This window comes from Equus quagga, chromosome 15, assembly GCF_021613505.1.
Source record: "Equus quagga isolate Etosha38 chromosome 15, UCLA_HA_Equagga_1.0, whole genome shotgun sequence".
NCBI classification, from domain to species: domain Eukaryota; kingdom Metazoa; phylum Chordata; class Mammalia; order Perissodactyla; family Equidae; genus Equus; species Equus quagga.
Window position 1 is genome coordinate 70007698 of NC_060281.1, and position 25276 is coordinate 70032973.

General features: G+C 53.7%; 1 protein-coding gene across 4 annotated transcripts in view; it reads left to right on the plus strand.

Annotated features, from left to right (window-relative positions):
- RILPL1 (Rab interacting lysosomal protein like 1) overlaps positions 1 to 25276 on the plus strand; it is a 44233-nt gene that overhangs the window by 16174 nt on the left and 2783 nt on the right. Inside the window, exons 3-7 of one of the 4 annotated variants that reach the window (XM_046639898.1) lie at positions 7444 to 7562; positions 8220 to 8441; positions 17027 to 17199; positions 19103 to 19195; positions 25225 to 25248. In XM_046639898.1, coding sequence (XP_046495854.1) covers positions 7444 to 7562; positions 8220 to 8441; positions 17027 to 17199; positions 19103 to 19195; positions 25225 to 25248 — 631 coding nt within the window. Of the gene's footprint in view, positions 1 to 7443; positions 7563 to 8219; positions 8442 to 17026; positions 17200 to 19102; positions 19196 to 20941; positions 21098 to 24863; positions 24952 to 25224; positions 25249 to 25276 lie in introns of those variants that run through there. The other 3 variants (XM_046639900.1, XM_046639901.1, XM_046639899.1) reach the window with 3 other exon arrangements.

A 25276-nucleotide genomic window follows, 5' to 3' on the forward strand; every position in this document is an offset into this window, starting at 1 on the left:
AGAGCCTGCTGGCTAGAGCAGCCCGTTGTAAAGAGAGGGGGCTGTGGAGTGAGGCAGACCTGAGTTCAAATCCCAGCCCCGCCCTTAGTAACTGGGTCACCTTGGGAAGGGTGCTTACCGTGCCCATCCTCAGGTTCCTCACGTAAAATGGGAATGGCAACTCCTGACTCCCAGCATTGTTGAGAAAAAGTATATACAGCATCAAACATGGAGTTATCTGATAAGGGATGTCCTCAAGGGCACTTATGTCACTTTGTCCTACCACCTGAACCTTGTGTGGGAGCCAAGAGTGGCTGCTACGAATTTCAGCTCAATAAAAATCGGCTGTGCACCCTCTCTGGGCCCTTCGCCGTATGCCTGCTGTGTTAGTTTCCTGGGTCCGCCAGAACAAATGACTGCAAATGGGTTGGCTTAAAAGGACAGAAATGGATTCCCTCCCGGATCTGGAGTCTAGAGGTCCAAAGTCAAGGTGTCAGCAGGGCTGTGCTCCCTCCAAAGGCTCTAGGGGAGGGCCCTCCCTTGCCACTTCCGGCTCCTGTGGTTGCCAGCACTCCTCGGCTTGTGGGCACATCCCTCCAGCCTCTGCCTCTGTTGTCACGTGGCTTGCTCCTCTGTGCGTGTCTGAATCTCCCTGTCCTTTCTTTTATAAGGACGCCAGTCATTGGGTTTAGGGCCTGCCCTCATTCAGCACAACCTCCTCTTTAACTAATTACATCTGTGAAGACCCTCTTTTCAACAAAGGTCACACTCTGAGGCTCTGGGCGGACCTGAAGTTTGGGGGGCACATTATTCCCTCCAGTCCCCTCGCTGATAACATGAGGGGCTTGGGCTGTGAGAGGCAGTATAGTGGTTGCAGGAGTGTGGACTCTGGAGCCAGACTGCCTGGGTTTGAATCCCAGTAGTGCCACTAACTACCTGTGTGACCTTGTGTAAGTTAACTAGCTACTGTGTACCTCAGTTTCTTTGGCTGTGAAATGGGGACAACAGGAGTCCTACTTCCTAAGGTATTCTGAGGATAAAATGAAATAAGTACTGTTTAGATCAGATTCTTCTGGAAGGAGACCCTGAGAGGAGGGTTCCTGTGCAGGTGATTTGTTAAGGGGGCACCCCCAGGGGAGACTATCGGGAAGTGGAGGAAGAGGACGGGGAGAGCAGGAAGCCAACAAGGGTGTGATCGTGGCAGGCAGAGTCATGCAGGAGTGTGAGTTATGCCTCAGTTTCCCTGCTGTGAGGCGAGGGGGCTGCACTTCCTTACAGAGCCTGCAGCCAGGGGGCCCAAGGAGCCTGGTCAGTAGCTTGAAGCGGGGGGTGGGGAACAGGGACATGACGAGGTCTGAGCGCCAGCATCATCCACAGGAAACACTTAGCGCGGTAGCTGGGGACGGCAGGTGCTCCGTAAAGGTTAGCTGTCCCCGTCCCCCCTCCATGGTGAAGGTGCCGTTCTGCTCTGATGGAGGGAGAAACAGGCTGGTCCAGTGTTGAAAGACCTGATCGCGGTCCCAGATGGCCTCGGGCTAGCACTGGGGTTTGAAGCCAGTGGCTCAGTCTTCTCAGGGCGTTTTCCTCCTGTACAGACCAGGGGGCGTTTGTTGTTTTCATCTTTTAAAAAAACCTAATACACATATTCGTTCATACTGTAAAAGATTGAAACAAAACTCAAGAAAAACGTGAGAATTCCCTTTGCCTCATTCCCACTGCACCTGCCAGAGGCACAGCCGTCCCTTAGTGCTCATTTACACACATGTTCCATGGGTGTGTTGTTTTTAAAATAAAAGGGGTTGTGCTGTGTGGATTGTTACTTGCTTTTTTTTTTTACAAATTAAAATTGTGTATTTATTGTTTGGGTTGCCTTTTAAAAAAATTGAGGTGAAATTCACGCAACATAAAATCAACTGTTTAGGGGCCGGCCTGGTGGCACAGTGGTTAAGTTCGCACCTTCCACTTCTCAGAGGCCCAGGGCTCACCGGTTTGGATCCCAGGTGCGGACATGGCACTGCTTGGCAAGCCATGCTGTGGTAGGCGTCCCAAGTGTGAGGTAGAGGAAGATGGGCACGGATGTTAGCTCAGGGCCAGTCTTCCTCAGCAAAAAGAGGGGGATTGGCAGTAGATGTTAGCTCAGGGCTAATCTTCCTCAAAAAAAAAAAAATTAACTGTTTAAAAGTGTCCAGTTCGGTAGCATTTAGTGCATCATTTAATTTATTCTCAATGTTGTGCAACCATCACCTCTATTTAGTTCCAGAATATTTTAACCATCTCCAAAAGGAGACCCCATACCCATTAGCAGTCACTGCCCAATCCGCCCTCCCACCCATTCCCTCAGCCCCTGGCAACCACTTGTCTGCTTTCTGTCTATGGATTTGCCTATTCTGGACATTTCATGTAAATGGAATCACACAACGTGTATGATCTTTTGTGTCTGGCTCCCTTCACTTAGCATGAGGTTTTCAAGGTTCGTCACACTATAGCATATTTCAGCACTTCATTCCTTTTTATGGGGTGAATAATATTCCATTGTGTGGATGGATCCCATCTTGTTTATCCATCCATCTGTTGATGGACATTTGGGCTGTTTCCACCTTTTGGCCATTGTGAATAGTGCTGCTGTGGCTTTGTCACTTGCGTTTTCGACTCAACAGTGTATCTCAGTCTTTTAACTGGCTACATAGTGTCCCATTGTGTGGAAGGGCCTTGTTTATTTAACGATTTGGACACTGGTGGACATTTTGATCGTCACCAGTTTTCGCCACTGCAAAGGTGGCCCCTGTGATGACCTTGGACTTGCTTCTCCATGCACTTGCCCAGATGTGTCTTCAAATCCAGATCTCAGGATCCTGAATTGCGGGTGACTGCATGATTGCTCAGAACCCCTCCGGCTTTCAACAGTGTGAGTCTATTAAAAACACTTAACCTTCTCCTAATTTTGAAAGCACCTCTGTACCCACCGTTGGACTTCATGTTAGCAGCAACCTTTGGAGCTCGGAACACTGGGATTTCCGTCTTATGGACAGAATGACATCTAACACGTGGGGGCTCTTACTCTGTGCCAGGCCTGTCATGAGCACTTCTCATAGATGAACCATGCAGCCTCACAAGAGCCCCCCAGGTGGGGACTCCACATGATCCTCATTCGCAAGTGGCAAAACAGGCCCGAGGTCAAGAGCAGATGAGTGGCAAAGCCAGGACTGAGTCCAGGAAATCTAGCTTCAGACTCCAAGCTCTTGGCCGTTTTGTTCTCCGCCCTCTCAGTCTTGCAGCCACTGGCGCCCATAAAGGGGAATGATGCAGCTGGGCTACAGACCAGGTTTCCTGTCTCCGGATTCATGCTCCTCTCACCCCCCACTTCGCTGTTCTTCCCACCTCACTCCTCTGGGAGCGGAATCTGCCCCCCAGGGATTAGATCAACTCTGCCCTTGATGCCCCACAGAGCCTCTTGTGCGACAGGTGCTCAGGGAGCAAACAGCAAGTGCTTTGTGGCTTTTTACAGACTCTGCCTACACTTGATTTCAGCCCCACCACACCACTCACGTACGCACACACACACACACACACACTGTCTGAGGGGTGCTTTTGGGCAAGATGTCAGCAGTGTCCTCTTGTCCTGCCAGGCAAGGCCCAGGCCCTGCCTTGCAGCAGTGGCCCAGGGGTGTTTAGAGGGGAGCACCTAGTGACCAGGACCTCCTGATGGCCCTGTGATTCCCCATAGGAGGTCCGGGGGCCATTCAGCTCAAGACTCCAGCTGGAGAGCATCCTTTGAGGAGGGGACGGTGGTCAGGAAGGCGCCGGTGCTGCACCTGAGGGAGGAGGAGAGTCTGGAGAGATGACTGACTTTATAGTCTCCAAGTGGAGCTTGTAGTTTGTTCTTTTCATGGCTATGTAGTATTCCATTGCATGTTAGTACCACAGTCTGTCCATTCATTCTCCTATTGATGGGCATTTTGGTTGTTTCCAGTTTGGGGCTACTATGAACAACGCTGCCATGAGCATTTTTGCACGTCTTGCACTATACAGACCATCACTTACCTTTTCCACTTTGCAATATGTCTCAATCTTTTACACCGCCACATAGTCAGGGCCAGCCTGGTGGCACAGTGGTTAAGTTCACACACTCCGCTTCAGCGGCCTGGGATTCGTAGGTTCAGATCCCAGGTGTGGACCTACCACTGCTCATCATGCCATGCTGTGGCAGCATCCTGTATATGAAACGGAGGAAGATTGGCACAGATGTTAGCTCAGGACCAATCTTCCTCACCAAAAAATAAATAGCCACATGGCGTCTGATTGTACTGTGGTTTGTTGAATCATCCTCCTCCTGATGAGCATGTGCACGCATACCTGTTGGGGATGTACCTGGGATGCAACTGCTGGTACATAGAGCATGTGTATCAGCTTTAGTAGGCAATGCTAAAGCGTCTGCTGGAGCAGCGCTCCCACCGTGATGCCGGAGCCTTCCCGGGGCTCCACCTTCTCCCAGCACCTGGCCTCGTCAGTGCTTTTCGTCGTAGCCATTCTGGGGGGTATGCTTGCTCCTCCTGGCCGTCCCGGCCTCCTCACCACAGCCCTCTGCATCTCTCGGCCTCATAGCCTCGCAGGCCTCGGCAGGCACAGGAGGAAGCTGAGCGGTCTCGGGCACTGAACTGACACCCCAGGCCCCCTAGTAGGAAAAGATCCTACTTCACAGCCTTTTGTGATTTCCTACTGTACTTAATTTAGAGGCACAATGTTGTCAGAGAGGTGGAATATAGAGACCAGCATACCCATTTTGCAGATGAGGAAATGGAGGCTCAGAGAGGCTAACGTCACTTCAGACGTCATCAGCCCCGTGCTGTGATGGAACGTAGACGTTCCAGCTTCCCAAGCACTGGAAAAGGGCATTATTGATGTTGTTGACATCAGTCCCATTACACAGATATGGAAAACTGAGGCGCAGACACAGATCTGTTCAAATTTTGACAGCCAGGCACTGGCAGAGTTGGGACTCAAATCTACATTTTCTAACTCCAAGCCCCATGTCCTCTCCATGATGCCATGCTGCCTTGCCATCGGGGACAAGACTCGGTGGCTCCCTTAAGGTCACCAGAATGTGCCACCATGGAGCATACTTTCTTCCAGACAGGGCCACCCGCTGGGAGTACCCTCACATCTTTTTGCATGCACACACACACAACACTCATTCATTAAGTGTTTATTGAGCACCTGCTGTATTCCTGACACTGAGCTCGTCACTAGGGTCATGACGGTCAATAAATGAAACACAGTTCTGCTCTCAGCAACTTACAGACGTCAGACACACGTGTCACTACAGACCATGATGAGTGATGGCATGGATGCAATAGGGACTAGAAAGAAGGACAAGGGAGACCCCACATGGACGGCGGGAGCAGGCAGGCCTCTTAGAGCAAGGTTGTCTACACTGAGGCCTGAAGGAGGAGGGGGCGGCCAGATGACGAGACGGGCGCTGCAGGCAGGGACCAGCGAGTGCAAAGGCCCTAGGGGGAGAGGCCGTGCGTCTGGGGAGCTGAAGGGCAACGCTGGCGGCTGGTGAGCAGGGGCCAAGGGCGGATGCGAGCTCGAGCTGGGAGCAAGCCTGGACCACACAGTCCTCAGAGGTTGGGTGAGGAGGCTGGACCTTCCTCTAAAGGGGCAACAAGAGGAAACAGGGTCGAAGACGTAAAGTAGTTTATCCTGACTGGGCCTTGCAGGAGCCACTTGTGCTTTGGGAACATGGAGGGTAGCCCGTCGCTGTCCCATCAGACAGTCTGGAGCGCCTGCCCCATGCCACGTGGTAGGACAGAGATGCGCTTGAGGCAGGTTGGCTGCCTCCCAGACCGGCCTGCATCTGTGTCCATTACCTGAAGGCTAAGCTCTTTGAGGGCAGAGCCCGGTCCTGCCTGGGTTTTGGCCCCGCAGCATCGCACACCATCCTGGGCACACACTGTGAACGCTCGTTCATGGCGGCGACCGCCTGCTTGGGCATACCCAGGACAGGAGCGGGGCGGCCAGCAGAAGAGGCGCAGGTGGGGCTGAGCAGCTTGGAGGAGGGAGTCACGGAGGGAAAAGAGCTGAGGAATCGCCGCGGGGTCTCTCCTCTGGGGGGGGCCCCGAGTCCTCTGAACCCTGGAGGAGGGAATCGGGGGATGCGTCTCCCATTAGTCTGTGGTTGAGCCTGCCCCGCCCCCCAGCCCAGGCCTCCTGGGGGCAGGGATTAGCTGTCAGCCCCAGCGCCTGCAGGAGGCTGAATACCGACGCCCAGCACATCAGGTCCGAGTACTGGGAAGCTGGGGCTGTCACCTTACACGGTAAATCTTTCCAGGCTTTAGTTCAGGCTGTTGAGATGGGGAGCTTAACCTGGGTTATCTGGACGGCACTAAATGCCATCACACGTGTCCTTTTAAGAGGGAGGCAGAGAGACATTTGACACAGACAGAAGAGGAGGCCGTGTGACCATGGGGGCAGAGACCGGAGGGATGTGACCACAGGCCAGGGGATGCTGGCAGCCGCCAGAAGCTGGGAGAGGTAAGGAGCAGATACTCCAGCCCGGCCTTGGCGACCTCTTGACTCTGGAAGCTTCTGGCTTCCGGAACCATGAGAGAATGAATTTCTGCCATCTTAAGCTCCGCATTTTGCTGGACATTTGTTACAGCAGCCACACGAAAACAACCCACACCCGTCCTCACAGGTCATTAATTCACCAGATCCCTTAGCAAGCGCCTACTGTGTGCCAGGCTCTGTGAGTCAAGGGGACATGATGGTGAGCAGGTCGGGCAGGGCCTTGCCACCTGGGGCTGACAGTAGACTTGGGGGGCAAGGGGCAGGGGAACAGACAAAAAACAAAAGGGTAACAGACAACACCCAATTGAGCACCTGCTGAATGCCAGGCATCATCTCAGTGCTTCGTGCGTGTTAACTAGATCAATCCTCACAACAGCCCTAAGGGACAGGTACTGCCATCGGTCCCATTCTGTAGATGTGGAAACTGAGGCACAAGGATGCTAGCCCGAAGCCACACCACTAATAAATGGGAGAGCCACTGTCTGAGCTCCAGAGCACACCCTCTGAATCACTGTGCAGTATCTTCTTTCTTCAGGTGAAAGAAGGTACCAGACGCTTAGCGATGGTGAAAAGTGCTGCAAAGGTCATAAATGGGGTGGTGGGAGGGTGGTCAGGGAAGGAAAGGCCTCTGTGAGGAGCTGAAGCCTGAGGACCAAGGCGAGCCAGCCAGGGGAGGTTGGAAGGAAGGGAATTGCAGGCACTGGGAAGAGCAATGGCAGACGCCCTGAGGTGGGGACAAGCTCGGAGGGGTCAGGGACAGAAAGCAGGTGCTGCAGTGGAGAGGATGAGGCTAGGAGGAGGCCGGCGCAGTTTCATCTCCGTGGGAAGCGGCCGCATGGTTTAAGCAGGGGAGGGAGATGGACTCACCTGCTGGTCTCGCTGGCCCCACCCCAGGCATGTCGGAGCGGGAGCGGCAGGTGATGAAGAAGCTGAAGGAGGTGGTGGACAAGCAGCGCGACGAGATCCGCGCCAAGGACAGGGAGCTCGGTCTGAAGAACGAGGACGTCGAGGCTGTAAGTGATGTCCACCCGCCCGGGCATAGGTACCAGCAAGGGCCTGGATCCTCCTCTCTGAGGTCCCCATCTCCCCCTCCGTCTCATTCCATGGGCTCCATGGGGCATGGATCCTGCCCATGTCTTGGTGGGCCCAGCCCTGAAACAGCAGCTGTGGGAGGACCCTCAGCCAAGTCTTGACTGGAATGCAGGAGCAGACGTGGCACTGCCCTCTGATCTGACTCCTTCCACATCCTGGGGAGGTTCCGAGGCCCGGTCAGCCTTTGCTCTGACCCTGAGGCTTCCTCCAGCCCACCCCCTTCATGCCCCTCTGTGAGCAGGCCAGCACGGTCCAGGCTGTTCCAGGAACCCCTGCAGTGGCTTTGCCTGAATTAGAAAAAGACACCCCTTTCTGAAGACATCTTATTTCCATCTGTTGGGAAATTGTCGTAATATACTAACAAGATACTTATCTTCCATCTGTCATAAAATTATCATAGTAAATATACTAATTATCCATCTCTGGCATCAACAGTTATAAGAATATGAACAAATTTCTAACAAATCAGGATGTCTGCAGTGTGAATTGCACACCCATAGATAGTTTGCCCTTCTGCAGTGCACAACATGAGCTACTGTATGTGGCAGCCCCATTGAACGGCCTTTCTCTCTCTCCAGCTGCAGCAGCAGCAGACACGGCTGATGAAGATCAACCATGACCTTCGGCACCGCGTCACAGTGGTGGAAGCCCAGGGGAAGGCCCTGATTGAACAGAAGGTAGAACTGGAGGCAGATTTGCAAACCAAGGAGCAGGAGATGGGCAGCCTGCGGGCGGAGCTTGGGAAGCTGCGAGAGAGGCTGCAGGGTGAGCTCAGCCAGAACGGGGCCCAGGAGCCCGAGGTGAGTGGGAAGCTGGCCAGCAAGCCGATGCGGGAGGGTTGTCTGTGGGCTTGCTCCAGGCTGGCAGGGCTGCCTCGTTTTCCCCATTACACTGAAGGAAATGGGAGGCCCAGAGAGCCGGCCGCTGGCTAGAGGACACGTAGCTGGGTGGAGGCAGAGCTGGGCCTGGAGCTAGGACTGCCAGCATTCTAGCCCAGGGTATTCAGCTCAGTGATGGGTACTGGGTACCTGCCATTCATTCATTCAAGTAATCATTGACTGTGTTGCAGTCATGGGGGGTGAAAAGGAGAGCAAGATGCAGACCTGGTTGGTGTCTGCATGGAGCTCACAGTTTAGTGTGGGAGACGGGCATCAGTCAAATAGTCACAAAGTACCGTGTGACCCAGCAATTCTACTTCTAGGCACTCACACAAGAGAACTGAAAATATATCTCCACATAAAAACCTGTGCACAGACGTCCACAGCAGCGCTAGTCACAGCAGCCAAAGGGTGGAAAGGACCCACATGTCCATCCCCTGAACAATGGGTGCACAGAACGTGGTCTCTCCACACAGTGGAATATGAGTCAGCCTCAGAAAGGAATGAGGCACTGACTCCTGCTGCATCATGGATGGACCTCAAAAACACGCCCAGTGAAAGGAGCCGACACAAAAGGCCACATGTTTTCTGCTTCCATTTATCTGAAATGTCAAGAGTCAGCAAATCCACAGACACAGAAAACAGATTGGTGGTGGCCAGAGGCTGGGGGAGGGGGCGTGAGGAGGGACGGCCAGTGAGTATGGACTTTCTTTTGGGGTGGTGAAAATGTTCTGGAATTGGATAGTGGTAATGGCTGCACAACTCTGAATGTACTAAAAACCGCTGAATTCTGTACTTTAAAAAAAGCAAATTTGAGACAGCCATGATGGTCTAGTGATTAAAGTTTGGCACACTCCCTACCTCGGTGGCTGGGGTTCAGTTCCTGGTTGCAGAACCATATCACCCACCTGTCAGTTGCCCTGCTGTGGCAGTGGCTTATATTGAAGAACTAGAAGGACTTACAATTAGGATATACAACCATGCACTGGGGCTTTGGGGAGGAAAAAAGAAAAAAAAAGGAGATTGGCAACAGATGTTAGCTCAGAGTGAATCTTCCTCAAGCAAAAAGAGGAAGATTGGCACAGATGTTAACTCAGGGTGAATCTTCCTCAGCAGAAAAAAAAAGCGAGAGTAAACTAGGTGAAGGGGAAGTGAGTTCCAGGCAGGGGGAATGGCATGTGCAAAGGCCCTGTGCCAGGACCAACTGCAGTGTGATTAAGGGAATATAAAAAGGCAAAGGCAGCTGGTGTACAGAGTAAAGGGGACGGAGAAGGTCTAAATGAGGTCAGAGAGGTGGGCCAGGGCCGGTCCTGCAGGTCAGGCAGGCCACAGCCTGGAGTTTGGTCTTTCATCTGAGAGCACGATACTGGATGTTAGGGAGGTTCGAGCTCGCAGTCCAGTGCAGGAGACGGACTTGGACACGAGCAGCCACACCTCAGGCAGGAGGGGATTGTCTTAGTGGTGAAGGGTGTGTTGGTCTTGGTTCCCTTGAAGCAGAGCCTGAGGAGGGGACCACGTGTAAAAGGAGATTCCTTTAGAAGGTGATCCTCGAGGTCAGGGGAGTGAGACAGGGAAGGAGGAAGAGTGACTTTGAGGGTGGGTCGTTGAGGTCATCGTCGGAGCTCAGTCCCGCTGGGACCTTTGAGAAGCACCTGGAACACCTCCCAGAGTGTCTTTCTGGAGGAGAAAACCTGGGACATGTATCCCCAGGCGCCTGCCCCAGCTAGCTCAGGGTGGCCCGCGGGTGTCATCTCCCCGACACTCCTGCGTGGAACTTTCAGAGCAGATCCCGGGGCAAAAACAGAAAGACCTACAGTGCGTGCTTGAGGTGGGGCCCTGTCCACATGGACGGAGCTGCACCACAGCTGCACCTGGGATGCAGGTGGGCCCAGGGCTGTGACACCGGCACCAGAGGCACCTGCCACGTAGCTGTGCCCCTGGAGTGCGCCAGGAACAGAGAGAGCGCAGCTAATCCTGCTGGGGGTGGCGTGGAGCGTCATGGAAGAGCCGTCCCTCCAGCTGGGTATCAGTGTCAGCGGTGCTAAGAATTTGATAGGTAGCTGTAGAAGATGGATAGTGTTCGAGACAGGCTTGGGGCTTGCTCTGCCTTCCAATGAATATTGACCGTTTCAGGTTAGCAGGCACTGTGCTGGGCTCTGGGCTACAGAAGGGAGACGTAAGACAGATGAGGTGTCAGGTTGGCTCAAATCCCAGACCATCATTAAGTATCCTGTGAATTCAGGCCAGACACCTCTAGGTTCTCTGAAGGACAGGAACCACGGGTATAGACAGGGAGGTAAGGGAGAAAAGTCTCAAAAGGGAGAGGTTAGAGCCTGCTTTTGGCTAAAAGTGACAGAAGCCTAAGTTAAAATCGTTTAAGGATTTTCTAAAAAAGGAATTTATTGTCTGTGTAACTGAAAGCTTTGAGTTAGGGATGGCTTCAGGTATAGCTGGTTACAGGTGCCCAAATGATGCTATCAGGAATTTGTTTCAGACATTCTCTCTCAGCTTTGCTTTCCTCTGTGTTGGTGTCATTCTCAAGCAGGCCTTTGCCAAATAATGGCCCCCAGTACTCAACCAGCTTTGTAACCCCGGTGGAAAGAAATTGCCTTTCCCAAGTGTCCAGCAGAAGTCTCAGGGAACCCTCTCATTGGCCTGTCACTGAACCAATCATTGTGGCCGGAGGTCTCAAATATGCACATCGTCTAGTCCCAAGTCACATGGCTACCCTTGGTAGTGTCATTGAAGCCACACACACGGAAAGTGGCAAAGGGGAGTTTCTCCAGAGGAAAATTGCAACAGCTCAGCCTGGAGAAGCGCGGGAACAGATGCAAGCCAGGCAGAGGCATCAGCTGTCATTACAGGGCGAGAGTCAGGGTTGGAAAATGCCACACATGAGACGCTGAGCAGAGGGGGATGTGGGTCCTTCGCACGGTTTCAGCAGATGAGTGACGGGATCCGCTCTGAGTTTCTGGAGGACCGTTTGAATGGGGAAGGAGCTCCTGGCAGACATGGCTGTCGGGGGCCCTTTGCAATAATCCATACAAGAAAGGTGAGGCTTGGCCAAGTCTATGGCAGGAGGATGGAGGGGAGGAGGCAGATGCCCAAGACAGCCCCTGGGCCAGGCTGGGGTGGTCCCCCCCTCCTGCCCTGGCGTACCCCTCCCAGCTTCCTGGGCCCCATGAGAGCTCAGGCCTGTCTCCTGCGGGGCAGGCGGGGCCCGAGGACATCGCCCCGGCCACAAGACTCCCAGCCCTGCTCCAGATCTCTGTAGCAACAGGGACGAGGACATTTCACACCTCCTTGGCCCGACTGCCTGTCGGTGTCAGTTTCCCTTTCTGGCACCAAAGGGGTGGGGCAGAAATGGAGAGTAAACTCAGGTAACAGTAATGACTAATCTGTGAGCTTCTTTGTAGCGTCTGTTCCCAAACCCAGGCATCTTTGCTGGGTTTGACTCCGTCCCTTGTAGCTGGGTGGGCTTCAGGGTGCTCGTCAGTCAAACAGGGAAGCCGCAGGTTACGGTGGCTTCATCACCTGCTGCCGTGTGACCTGGAACCCGTCCATCTCTTTGGTGGTGAGTTTCCCATCTGACAAGGGAGGGGAATGAACTTGACTTGAACTTGACGTGAACTCTGAGTCGAGAGGCGAGGTTGAGCAGCCCTTCCAGGCATTGAGACAGGTCTTATGGGATGGGTATGAGTTCTTGGGGTAGAATGGGGCAGGCCATTCCAGGCAACATTCAGGAACAGACGGGAGCACGTGCAGGGTGTGGCTGGGGTGGTGGGTTATTCCTGGCACAGGATGGGTGAGGGGAAGTGGGAGCTATGGAGGGATCCAGAGCTGAGGAGGAATCGGTTCTCATCATTGCCTCGGTCATTCTGACTTTCCCCCTTGATTCATACAATCCTTTCTGAGCTGCATCATTGTCACTTCACTGTGATCTCCAGTAGACAGGACTCCTTATATATTTTTATAACATTTTTATTGAGATATAACTCACATACCATACAATTCAACCATTTAAAATGTACAATTCAGGGGCCAGCCCAGTGACGCAGTGGTTAAGTTCACACGTTCCACTTCGGCGGTGTGGGGTTTGCCAGTTCGGATCCCGGGTGCGCACATGGCACTGCTTGGCAAGCCATGCTGTGGTAGGCGTCCCACATGTAAAGTGGAGGAAGATGAGCACAGATGTTAGCTCAGGGCCAGTCTTCCTCAGCAAAAAGAGGAGGATTGGCAGCAGATATTAGCTCAGGGCTAATCTTCCTCAAAAAAAAAAAAGTTCCATTCAATGGTTTTTAGTAAATTCACTATCTTGTGCCATCATCCTAACTATCTAGGACATTTCCATCACCCCAAAAAGGAACCCCATACTCATCAGCAGCCTCTCCCCACCTCCCCCTCCCCCAGCCCCTGGCCACCACTAATCCTCTTGCAGTCTCTCTGGATTTGCCGACTCGGGACATTTCACAGAAGCGGGATCATCGCTTGGTCCTGACTGGCTTCTTCAGTCAGCGTGTTTTCTGGTCCATCTAGCTCCTCGTATTTTAACAGAAGGTTTTCCTGCCTTTCACAAGTAGACATATAAATCCTTAAAATGAAGCCGACTCCTGGCTAAAGGCCTTTGTATAAAGTCAGTGAGACAGCTGTGAAGGTAATAGTTACTTCTTTGATGTCTCCGCCGTACAAGTTCTGATTTCTTAGTGAGTGTTTGCTGCGGTTTTTAAGGGCGGGCTCCCTGCGCAGGGAAGGCACACACGGGCCTAACGGGTGGCGCGTGAAGCAGGGTTTTTTGGGCTGAATTCATGTGTGGTGGGCCTGGAGTCACCAAGGGTGATGAGAGCACAGTCAGTCCCCTGTGCTGGGCCAGGGGCTGCTCAGAAGTATGTTCAAGGGGCCGAGGGAGCGCAGGAGGTGGCCTTGATGTGCCCAGACAGCGGGAAGCACGGCAGGAGGCCCAGCCTCGGGTTGGAGGGCTGTGAGGGGGGATGTTGCCTCCCTAAGGCCTCTCTGGACAGACCCCAGTGCTTGTTGGCTGGTCTCGTGGGCCTCCCTGGGGAGCAGCTGAGGAGGATGACTCGGGGCATCTCCCTCGAGCTGTGCCCAGAGCGCCTCAGGGGACCAGCCGACAGTCGGAGATAACCCCCGCCACCTGCGTGCTCCCTCGCGGAGCAAGCCTGGAAGGCCGGCTGCCCGTCGGCCTGATTGCCATCTCGGGATGAGCCTTGGCAGGCTCCCTCCGCCTGGACGGGCGAGTCCTGGGCTGCCCGCAGCGCCGCGTCGGTGCCTGGTGGCCTCAGGGAGAGCTGGAGCCCAAGCTTCCCCTCTTCTGCCTGTGGCAGTGGTCCCGGAAGTCAGCACTTTTCTGCAAACCTGTCTGGAAAAGCCCCGAGCTCTAAGGGGATCAGGTCACTCCCCCGATGGAAGAGTGTCCCTTCTCCAGAGAAAAGCACCCAGATCCTGGGGAGCCCCTTGTGTCTTGGGTGATTGGACGCATCAGGGGTGAGCTGGGACCTGCTGCGCCTTGAAGGCACACGCTCATAGGAACCCCCGGGTGTCAGGCGGACAGGCCGTCGAGGTGAACAAATGCAGGCCCCGAGAGGAGCAGGCAGCTTGCCCAAAAGCCTCTTGAGAAGTGAGGCTTTGGGAAGTCCCCAGAAGGGCTTCATGCCTTCCTCTGGGCATGTGGACCCCTGTCACAGGGCCCCTCCCGGAGACACAGAGAGGCAGGGCCTAAGTTGTCCGGGGAGGGAGGGGCTGGAGGGAGTGTGTGAGCCTGAGGTTTGGGTCCACGAGTCCAGGCAGGGAAGGCCAAAGGGGTGGGGAGTGGGCAGCCATGAGAAGAGCATGTAAAGGGAGCCGCTGCTACACAGCCCCAGCCCAGTGTTGCCTGCAGGCCCAGAGTGATCTGATCTTTCCACTTTTTTCCAAAAGGAAGCCCCAAACTGACTTTCTTGTGGAATCTCCTGATCTAAAATAGTTGACAGCTAATTCACGAGAGTTTTAGAACACAGTGAGGGCCACACAAAATGGGGAAAGGGGGTCTGGGCTGAGCCCAGAGTTCCTGGTGAACTTCTGCACAGTCGTCAAGACCCCACGCAGAGACCCCGTCTGCAGTAACGTCTTCCGTGATCCTCCCTACTTAGAGTTTGCTGTCCTCGCACCTCTTTCATTCTGTCACCTTGTACGTTTCTATTTGTGTGTATCTTCCCTCCACCCCCATCTGTCTGATTCATCTCAGTGACCAGCAGGTACACAGTTGATGCTCAATAAATATTAGACATCCAAGGATGCTCTATGCTTAACTTGGGCAGGGAAAGAGAAGGGAAGTGGCATTAGTGAGTGCCGGCTGTATACCGGGCACTTACTAACACACAGTCTTGGGTACAGAACACCGTCCTAGTATGAGGCTGTCAGGTGGTCCATGGAGCAGCCCCGAAGCTCCGCAGAGGGAACTGGAGACTGAAGACGTACCCTGAGAACACAGCCCACCTGAAGGTGGCATCAGCAGACGCCTAGAATACCTTCTTGGGAAGTTAAATCCTCCAGCATTTCCTCCCCTGGTTCTTGCGGGGGAAGAGGCCCCACTCGTCTTTGCCCAGATGGCTTGGTGGGGCCAGTGTGTGTCAGGTTTCGGTTTCCTGCTGCCTGCTGCTCCGTGCTGACGTGCTGACTCCTGGTCAGACCTCCTTCCCCGCCTGCAACGCCTCGCTCTTCTGTCACCTGATCTGCCTTGGGGGGTGGTGTCTCCTTTCAAGTGTCCTTTCCCAGAACAGCCCGTCCTGACTGTCCCAGGATGTGAGGCCTCTCAGCTCCGCCTTCAGGAGTCATTCACCTTCCTGGCCTTGTATCACGCCTCTAGGCTGGAGTCCCGCCCTGTGGGGTTTTTGGGGGGACGTGGGTCTCTATTTCAATCCCTCTTTCCCCTATTCCAGAGCTTTGCCACTGTTGTCCTGAGCTCTTATCCACTCCTAGTCAATCATGGGACATTGGCATCTCAGGGGGGTAGGGAACACTGCGCTGCCTGCAGAGTGGGGCCGCCTGCAGATTTGGTCAGCTGACCTCGAGGTGGCTTGCAAAAACTTCCTTGCTATCAAAAAAAAATGGAAGAAAAACAAGTGTTGACAAGGATGTGGAGAATGTGGAACCCTCCTACACTGCTGGCAGGAATGTAAAAGGGGGCAGCCGCTGTGGAAAACAGGCTGTTCCTCAAAAAGTTAAACACAGACTGACCATACGACCCAGCAGTTCCACTCCTAGGTATGGACCCCAAAGAACTGAAAACAGATGTTCATACAAATCGTTGTATAGGAATGTTCGTGGCAGCGCTGGTCCTGAGAGCCAAAAGGCGGAAACAACCCAAGTGCCCATCAGTGGATAAAAGGAGAAAGAAAATGTGGTCCATCCATGCACTGGAATATGATTCGGCCACAAAAAGGGATGAAGCACTGACACCTGCCACAACGTGGATGGACCTTGAAAACATGATGCTGAGTGAGAGAAGCCAGACACAAAAGGCCACATAGTGTATGATTCCATTGATAGGAAATGTCCAGAACAGACAAATGCAGAGAGATGGAAAGCAGATGATGGTTGCCAGGGACTGAGGGAGGGAGATGGGGAGTGAGTGCTAATGGGTGCACGGTCTCCTTTTGGGGTGATGAGAAAGTTTTGGAACTAGAGAGAGGTGGTGGGTGCACAACATTGCATGTGTACTAAATACCACTGAATTGCATATTTTTAAATGGTTAAAATGGTAAATTTTATGTAATTTTACCGCAATTGTTTTTAAAAGCTCCTTGCTGTGGAAGAGGGTGGGAGGACGGGGCTGGGCCTGGCCTGGAACAGGTGGCTTAGCATGCTAGGATCGGTCCGCGTGACCTGCATGAGGAGAAATGCCCTGCATGTGAACCCCTGCTGTCCTGTGACTGCCAGGTGACCCCGCCGCTGGGGCTTCCCCTGAACTCCAGTGAAAAGACGCCCAGAGCACTGGGGCGAATGGGCTTGACCAGGAGGCCGGTAACAAATGGGAAAATGTATGTGACCTCACGTCAAATGAAAGATAGAGAATTGTGCATAGGCTCTGATTCCAACAACTTTAGCCAAATTAACAAAGGTCTTAGTATGAATATGAGGAGAGAACATGGGAAAGGGAAAGCAGGGCGATTTAGGGGGGTGGCTTCCCTAGGGGCACGCTGTTTCTTCTCCTTGGTCGCCTTTTAATGCTGTTTGGAATAAAATCCTGAGTGGAGAGGCGCTGAGCCCACAGGTCTGCCTATTGAGAAGGCAAACAATGAGCAGGTGGCCGCTGGCTTTTCTCTCCGGAGGGATGGAGGGACGCCGACTGCACAGAACGTGAGCAGAGGCCGCCTGCGAGTTCTTAAAATAGCACTCTCGGCAAGCTGCTGAGGCCCCGGGAGGGTGGGAAATTCGGGCTCCGGCAGGATGCGGAGTGGGTGCTGGTGGTGGCCGCCAGGAATTCATTAGCAGCATCTTGCCTCCTCCAGACGGAGCCGGGCGGAGAGGAGAGTGTCTCAGAGGCGGAGAAGGTGGCCATGGATCTCAAGGACCCCAACCGCCCCCGATTCACGCTGCAGGAGCTGCGGGACGTGCTGCACGAGAGGAATGAGCTCAAGTCCAAGGTGTTCTTGTTGCAGGAGGAGCTGGCGTACTATAAGAGGTGAGCGTCCCGGGAGCTCCCAGGCTGGCTCTGTCCTGGGGTTGTGCAGGGTTTGGGACAGTTAGCTCCTGGAAGACAAGGACTGCATCTCTGTCCATTCTGAGGACCCCCTCTGGCCTGAAGCACTTACACACAAGCTCACAATCCCTTTGAAACCCCTGGGCCCAGGTGCATTTAAAACTCAAGACTTTCCAGCCATTAAGAAAGGAACATGACCTTACCGTGTGTTACTCACACCACCAGCGAGCTCGGGGGCAGCACCCCGAAATCAAACACACGAATATTTTTGCAGTGAAAGATATGAACATACCAAATGGGATAAATAAAGACCAGAAACAGCCTCATGAGAGTTCATTTCAGGTTTTGCCACCAAATGAATGACCAAAACATGAATTTTCGTTTTTAGAGCTTTTTTGGATTTCGCAATTGCACATAAGAGATGGTGGACCTGTACAACCTAAGAGTTTGTTCATTCAGCCCGTGGCCAATGAACTCTTGGCACTTATCAGGGCTGGGCTGTCGGATATGGTAGCCGCTAGCCATGTGGTTATTCAAATTTAAATGAGTTAAATTAAAATGAAATTTAAAATTTAGTTCCTCAGTTGCAGTGACCACATTTCAAGTGCTCAGTCGGCACTGCCCTATTGGACAGTGTAGATATAGAATATTTCTGTCATCGTGGAAAGCTCTAAGGACAGCACTGCCGCTGACTTAGATCACCATCTCATATCATGCTGCCTCATACTCATTCAGCTTCGTGCACACTGCCCTTCTACGGCGGTTCCCTCAAAACACACCATGCTTGTTTCTACCTCAGGACCTTTACACATGCTGCTCCTACAGCTGGGAAAATGTTGCCCTTGGTTCTTCCCATGGTTGACTCCTGGTCGTTCAGGATTCAGGTCAGATGTCACCTGTCAGAGAGGCCTGCCTTCCCCATCACACCCATCCAAAGCAACGCCCTGTCCCAGTCACTACCACTTTACCCAGTTCTGCTTTCTTCATGGCCCTCTTCACCATCTCACATTAGTCCTGTTCATTAGTGTGCTTGTTTTGTTGTCTGTTTCCATACCAGACTGTTAACAACATGAGACGAGAAACCTTCTTTGTCTTGTTCATGGCTAAGTTCCCAACACTTAGAATGGAGCTTAGCGCGGAGTAGGTGCACAATAAGCATCTGTTGAATGGAAAGCTGGAAGGAAGGACAGATGCACCAGGTGTGGATCCTGCTCCAGTAGGGAAGATAAGCGACGCACAGATACGGCACCACATATTTTTATTGAAAACTCACTGTGTGCCTGGCACATAAGAAAGCTTTACTGATACTGTGCACACTGGCTGTTCAAAGAAGGAAGAGATCACTTCTGGCTTGGGGATGAGGTGGAAATCAGGAAGGCTTCATGGAGGAGGTGGCAGTTGACCTGGGTCTTCCCTAAAGGATAGGTTACTATTCAGGTTTGGGAGATGTTGGGTGGGTGGGTGGCATACTCTGCATGGAAGAAACCACAAAGGTGTGGAGACGACATTTAAGGAGGACAGGAAACAGCAAGTAGTTCTTTTTGGCTGAAATCTTCAAAGGAATCTGAAAACAGAGATGTGGGTCCCTTTCCTGAAATTCCTCACATTTGACCAACTGGGCCAAAGGGACCACAGTCACCTGTGTCCATTGCCTCCAGGCCTGACCCCTCCTCTTACCCAGCCACGCCCATCACTAAGAGGCCAGCGCCCCAGGCAGAGAGACTATGGGGCAGAGGCCACTGTTGCTGTCCTGCTGGGTCCCCTTATTCCTACTCCCCTGAAAGAGTACACGCCCTCTCAGGCCATCAGACAGTACCTTTCTGGAATATTCCAGCTCTCAGGGAATTTTTGACTCCTTTGTCTCACTCCTCTCGACTCCTTTCAGTGAAGAAATAGAAGAGGAAAATCGAATACCCCAGCCTCCACCCGTCGCGCACCCGAGAATGTCCCCCCAGCCGGAGTCTGGGATCAAGAGACTGTAAGTGACGGCTTCCGGGTGTGGGGCTGCTCGCTCTCGGCTGACCTGGTGGTTCACACGCCCCCTGACTTCACCTCCTGGGCACCTGCGCCAGGGCCAGGCTTGTCACTAACCACCTCCCACGGAGACGCGCCTCACCCCGGAGCCCGCTGGGCCCGGCCCCTGGCTGAGTCCACCTCTATCCGAACTCTGAGTACCCCCCGGGGCCCTGGGCAGAGAGGTCGGTGGAGGCCGAGGGGGCGGGGCCTGTGGCTGCCGCTCAGGGCTTGCTTGAGTGTATGGGGGGTGTGTCCCTTGGGTCCTTGAGGACGGCAAAGCGGGGAGGGGCAGATTCGTGCATTTTAAGGGCTTGAAACCCCAGCTCAGCTCCGGGATGTGGGGCTGTGGCCCCGGGGCTACCCCATCTTTGCATTTCTGCGATGACTCCCCCAGCTTTCCCTCGGTCTTTCTGTTTATCGGTGCATTGTACACGCAGAGTCAGGCCCTGGTTGCTGTGGGAGACACACGAGAAAGAGAGCAACCCAGTCTTTCCTCTAGACTAGATTTTAAGCTACTTCAGCGGTTCTTTTCACCAAAAGACCCTTTTGAGATTTTGATGAGAGTTTGCAGACCGTTTCTCTGGAAAAACGAAAACCACATACAAGTTCAAGTTCACTGATCCCCTGCAGCCCCTCAGACAGGGTTAAAACCTCTGGTCTAGTGAGCTAATATCTACAACGAACCTACTGTGTGCCAGGTACTATTCCTGCAAATTACCTCACTGAGTCCTCCCATAGCCCTTTGAGGTAGAGGCACTGTTGTTCCGATTTTACAGTTAGGGAAACTGAGGCACTGAGGTCAGTCACCCGCCGAGGGTCATACAGCTAATGACAGGCAGAGCCAGGGTTCCAACCAGGCAGCCTGGCCGCAGAGCCCACGTTTTAAACTCTTTGCAATGTCGCCTCATGCTCACACCCTTGTCTGGTAGCCTATCACCTCCCCTGAGAGGGTCCTCCTGGCTCTCGGCCTTCCAGCTGTCCCCAAGGCTGGTTACAGAAGCAGCCTGGGTTCTTCCCTCAATCCTCAGCAGAAGCTTTGTGAAAGCAAGTGGCGAGGGCTGGAAAGCCACCGGGCGTGAGAGTGGGAGGAACCGGGGTGTTTCTCGGAGGCCGCAACCTTGAAACTCCACTTCTGGTTGGAAATTCTTGGCTAGTTCTTGTCCTGTGAATTGACTGAAAGCTCCGCGTTGGTGGAAGGGGTGGGGAAGGCAAATGTGTGCAGCCTTGAAACTGCCAAGCCCTCTACTCTTGGCAAAGGGTGACTTGTTCAGACTCTGGGCCCTGGCGGCTGCGGGAAGGCTGGCTGCCCCTCGGAGCGTGCGGGTTAACGTGTGGCTCCTTTTCAAGCCTCCTGCAGCCTCACGTTGCTTACTTGCTCAGCCCTCAGCTCTGCTGGATTTGTCAGGGGGTGTGGTTCCTGGTTCTGGTGAGGGATACATATTTCCCAGGGAGAAGCCTAGAACCAGAATGGCTTCCTCTGGATCCCACAGCATCGCGGCCACGTATTAGTAATCTTCCACTGGCAATTGAAACTCCATTCAAAGTAACAAGAAAAAGAAAGAAAAACTGTCGGCTCAGTAACCCAGAATTCCCAGGTCACTCTGGCTTCAGGCTCAGCTGGATCCAGGCCTTGTCATCAGGGCTCTGCCTTGTTTCTTCCACCTCTGACTCATTTCCTTTACCTCTGACTCTGTTTTCCTTCCTGTAGGCTGTATTCTTGGGCATGCTCTCCCCTCACAGTGGCAACATGGCAGCCATCAGCTCAGGCTTCTGCTTTCTTCTATCTGAAACTCCAGTAGGAAGAGAGAATCTTCCACAGAAGTCACAAAACCAGGTCTCATTGGCTCTGCCTGGGTCACATGACCACCCGTAAGCCAATCACAGGGCAGTACATCAATGGGCCCGGCGTGGCTCTCCTTCTCAATCCTGAAGCTTCGGGTAGCTTCCACCCCATCCAGTTCACGTGGGCTGGAATTAGGGGAAGGGCAGGCCCCAAGCAAGATCAGAGTGCTGAGCCCGCAGAAGTGATGGGTGTCCACTGGGGCCCCGTCGGGGGGTGAGGGAGCCCTTCAGTCTCCGTTCTGTGCTGGACTCAGTACCCCGGAGAACGCTTTCTCTTGGTTAGGCTTTCTTACCCGGTGCTTGGTAGGAGATGGGACTGACTTAGATTCGACTCTGATTCACGCCAGCCCCACGCACATGGAAGGATGAGCAGAATCGACCGTGCTTCGATAGCTACGGCTTTGGGCTAAAACCTGAGGAAGTTGAGAAAAAGTTCATGAGCCCAGGCGGGAGGGGGGACGGAGAGCCGTGTCTGCAGTGCATTCCCCCCCGTCTTTAAGAATCAGAACTTCTCGGCGTCTTCGCTTAAGTGTGCTGTGTTTACAGCGCCCCCAGCACCGTAATTCTAGGCCTTGTGTCATTCTAAGGATTCCTTCCGAAGCTGAGGGGGCTCTGACTTTTTAATTTTCCACTCCAGCCTCCTTTCTCTAAAACAGGTAATTATGAGTAGGCTCCTGCAAATCTCAAACTGGGTAAAATCTGAGGAAAGTTATCAAAGTTAGCCGACAATCTTCTTTCCACTCGCTCTACCCACACCTGAATAGGCTCCAGTGTCTGATCCTCTTTTCCAGATTGTTCCAGACCCTGGGGCCCCATTCCCAAAGCCCTTCTCTCCTTTAGTGTGACCTCTGGTTGCTCAGCAAGACCTGGGGCTCTGAACCTGGTAGGAGAAGCAGCTGGAATTAGGGAGCCAGAGAGAGACAGACAGAAACAGAGAGAGAGACATAGAGACAGACGGAGAGCAGTCAGAGCCTCCCGTCCACCCGGTGCAGGTGGCCAGCTCTAGGGAGTAACTGGACATCAAACAGGCACAAAAGGCCTTTGACCAGGCAGGACACTGGTCGTCTTTGTCCACCCCTGCTGACTGGGAGCTGCATCAGTGCAGAGCCCAGAGCCTGGGGTGGGGACGCCCTTCCCCAGGCCGGGTGGGGAATGGCAGCTCCTACGACGGTTCCACGCCTGTCCCCCTTCCCCTCCTTCACTCCTCGGGCCCCCTCCTCGGTCTGGCTGGGCCCTTCGTCCTGGCTTTTGCGGAGCATTAGCCTCACGGCCTCTTTAGTGCAGCGGACGCCTGCTTTCCAGCTCAGCTTCCCGCCCGTGGCCGGTTTTCCCCACCCCCTCAACAAGTAAGCAGCAGTGACCTTGGAGCTTTGGAGTCCCTTCATTGGCTTAGGACTCTTGCACTGAGGTATCTTCCACCCTGGCAGAGATTCAGAGCTGGGACACTTAGCCCCGTTTCTCAGACGAGGAAACCGGCCCGGAGAAGCATGCTGACGTCATGTAGATTGTACCGCTGGGAAGGGTCCAGGTCGGGACTGGAACCTATGCCTTCCGTCTGCCACCTGGCCCCGGGCTTGCCCCAGCTGTCTCGTGCTGCCTTCCCACCCGCCTTTACCTCACCCCTCAAGTCACCAGCTGTGGGCGAAATGCCCAGTTCCCTTATCTCTCAAATGCTCCACGAGCCAGGGATGCCAGAGTCTACATTTCTGGGCTGAACTGGTCAAGGGAACCAGAAGCTCCCGCCGCCAGTCAAAACAGTGCGCCCAGAAGACGTTCCAAGAATAGCTTGTGATTGGGCAGCTGCTGGCCGCAGAGTCGGCATTGGCACTGCCTGGGAGGGTCACGAGGAGCGCCTGAGTGACTCCAGCCTCGTCCCCAGTGGACACCAGGCACCAGCGCCCCCTTTGTGTGGTCCCTGGCTCTCAGTCACCGTCCCATAGACACACACACAGCTGCCTCCTGCTGAGCAGGGACAGAAGGGCTGCCCAGGAGGCAGGAAGCCGGCCATGGGGCCGAGGGACGGCCAGGGAAGGTTTAGATCAGAAGAGCTGGCCTCCATACCGGAAAGTCGGCCTTGGAGTAGGCGGCCACTCAAGTATCAAATGGTAGCGGCAGCAGCGCATTCTGTCCCTTTCCTCCTACCCACCGCCCTCCTCGCTTCAGCCCAGAAATAGCTTCTTCACAGCCGCCCATTACGCTGCCTGCAATGCCACACTGTTAGAGCTCCATTTGGTTTGAGGCTTCCAGAAATAGTCGGTGGGGAGGGGGCACTTAAAACCAGCTACAGCATATCCAGGACATAAACTTTTGACCAAAACAAGCCAGTCTTTTTTCGTGGAAGTGGCTGTCTCTCTAGAGGTGGCGGCTTCTGCAGGGAGGGACCTGGAATAGGAAGGGAAAGGGACACAGAGAGTAACTCGGCCGGACCCTCCAGGTGTCCCAAGGGCCCTGATGTGGCCCCAAATGAAGTCTCGAATTTCCAGGTGGGCGAACATCTCTCCAGGCAAAATGCCCACCCCGCATCTGGGGCCATCTCCCACACAGTGACTGTGCCTTTTCCAGCTCCTTGTTATGCTAAGAGAGGGGTCCTGGTGAAGATGGATGCAGAACCACGTGGCTTAGAGCCCCTGGAAAGCTCACTGTGCCCACTAGCCTGGCCTCTGGGGATTGGGCCCGTTCATTTAGCAAAAGGTGTCCTCTCTTTTCATTGTCACTGTGAGAAGCCATCCAGGTGGTTCTACCAAGATGGCAACTCCCAGCTACTCTGTGAAGCGCATCAAAGGTGATCCACACACAGAGAATCCTCAAACTTCATGTGAGACAGTCATTTTATATCTTGGCCCAGCCAAGCTCTAAACAAAGAATATCAAAGCTATTTTAAATGAGCTCTGCTGGCTTGGGTGGAGTTTCTTCTTCATTTTCCTTGCCCAGCCGAGGGACTGATGGGCATCACCGTCAGCTCTGACTTCCCCAGGGGCGGTTATACAGGCTCTCGGCTTCAGTTCTTGTCCTGCTGGCCCACCCTGGCTGCCTCCCCTTCTCTCCTGGGTCTCCCCTGGCTGCCTTGGGGCACAGAGCCTGCAGCCCATGGCGGTTGGGGGGGATGTGCTGGAAGGCCCCCTGCAAGGGTGTCCCTACTCACTCCCATGGTGGGGTTTGACCGCCTCCTTCCCCACGCCCAGGCCTGCCTTTTCAGCCCTTGAGGACTGCCCTGCCTTCCCTCGGTGCTCATCACATGCTGCACTCGTCTGCTAAGGATGCTGTAACAAAGTACCACGCACGGGGAGGTGTGGTGGTTAAGCAACAGAAATGTATTATCTCACATTTCTGGGGGCCAGGAGTCCAAGACCAAGCTGTGGGCGGGGTTGGGTCCTTCTGAGAGCCGTGAGGGAGGGTCTGTTTCATGCCCCTCTCCTGGTTTCTGGTGGTTGCTGGCGATCCTTGGTTTCTGTAGGCTTGTAGAAGCTCACTCCATCTTTGCCTTCAGCTTCACGTGATGTTCCTCCTGTGGGTCTGTCTGTGTCCAAATTCCTCCCTTTTATAAGGACCTGCCCTACTCCAATATAACTTCATCCTAACTAGTTATATCTACAAGGACCTTATCTCCCAATAAGGTCACGTTCCGAGGTAGTGGGGGTCAAGACTACAACATATGAATTTGGGGGGACACAATTCCACCCATAGCATGTACCGTAAACAAACCCTTCAGCTGGTCTGTTGTGGACTGTGTATTTTCATGCCTCCCTGGTCTTCATCTTCTCTGTGTCTGTCTGTACTTCTCTAACCAGGATGTTTACAGCCATAATGCCCATGGTGGCAGCGGGACTGATAATAGATGACCCCACCCTGCAGCCTCTCCGACGACTTGTCCCCCTTGTAGGCACTGTGTTTTTCTGGGTTTGTTTGAACTTTGCCTTTGGAATGTCTGCTGCGGCTACTGCTGGGGCTGGCCTGCCTTCTTTGGCCACTTTAGCTGCATGGCCGTCACCTGCTTGTTCCCATTTGAAGTGGGTGTCGAGTGCGATTTCAGACATGCCACCCGTGACACTCGCTCTGCACGAGTGGAGCCTCGGAATTCTCAGCTCTGTCACCGATAATTCTTTTTGTCTTTTCTGTTTCTATTCTAAAACCACCTTGTCCTTGATCCAGTAAAGAAGGTCCTTTAAGTGACGGGTCAGTAATCATCACCCACTGTGACCCC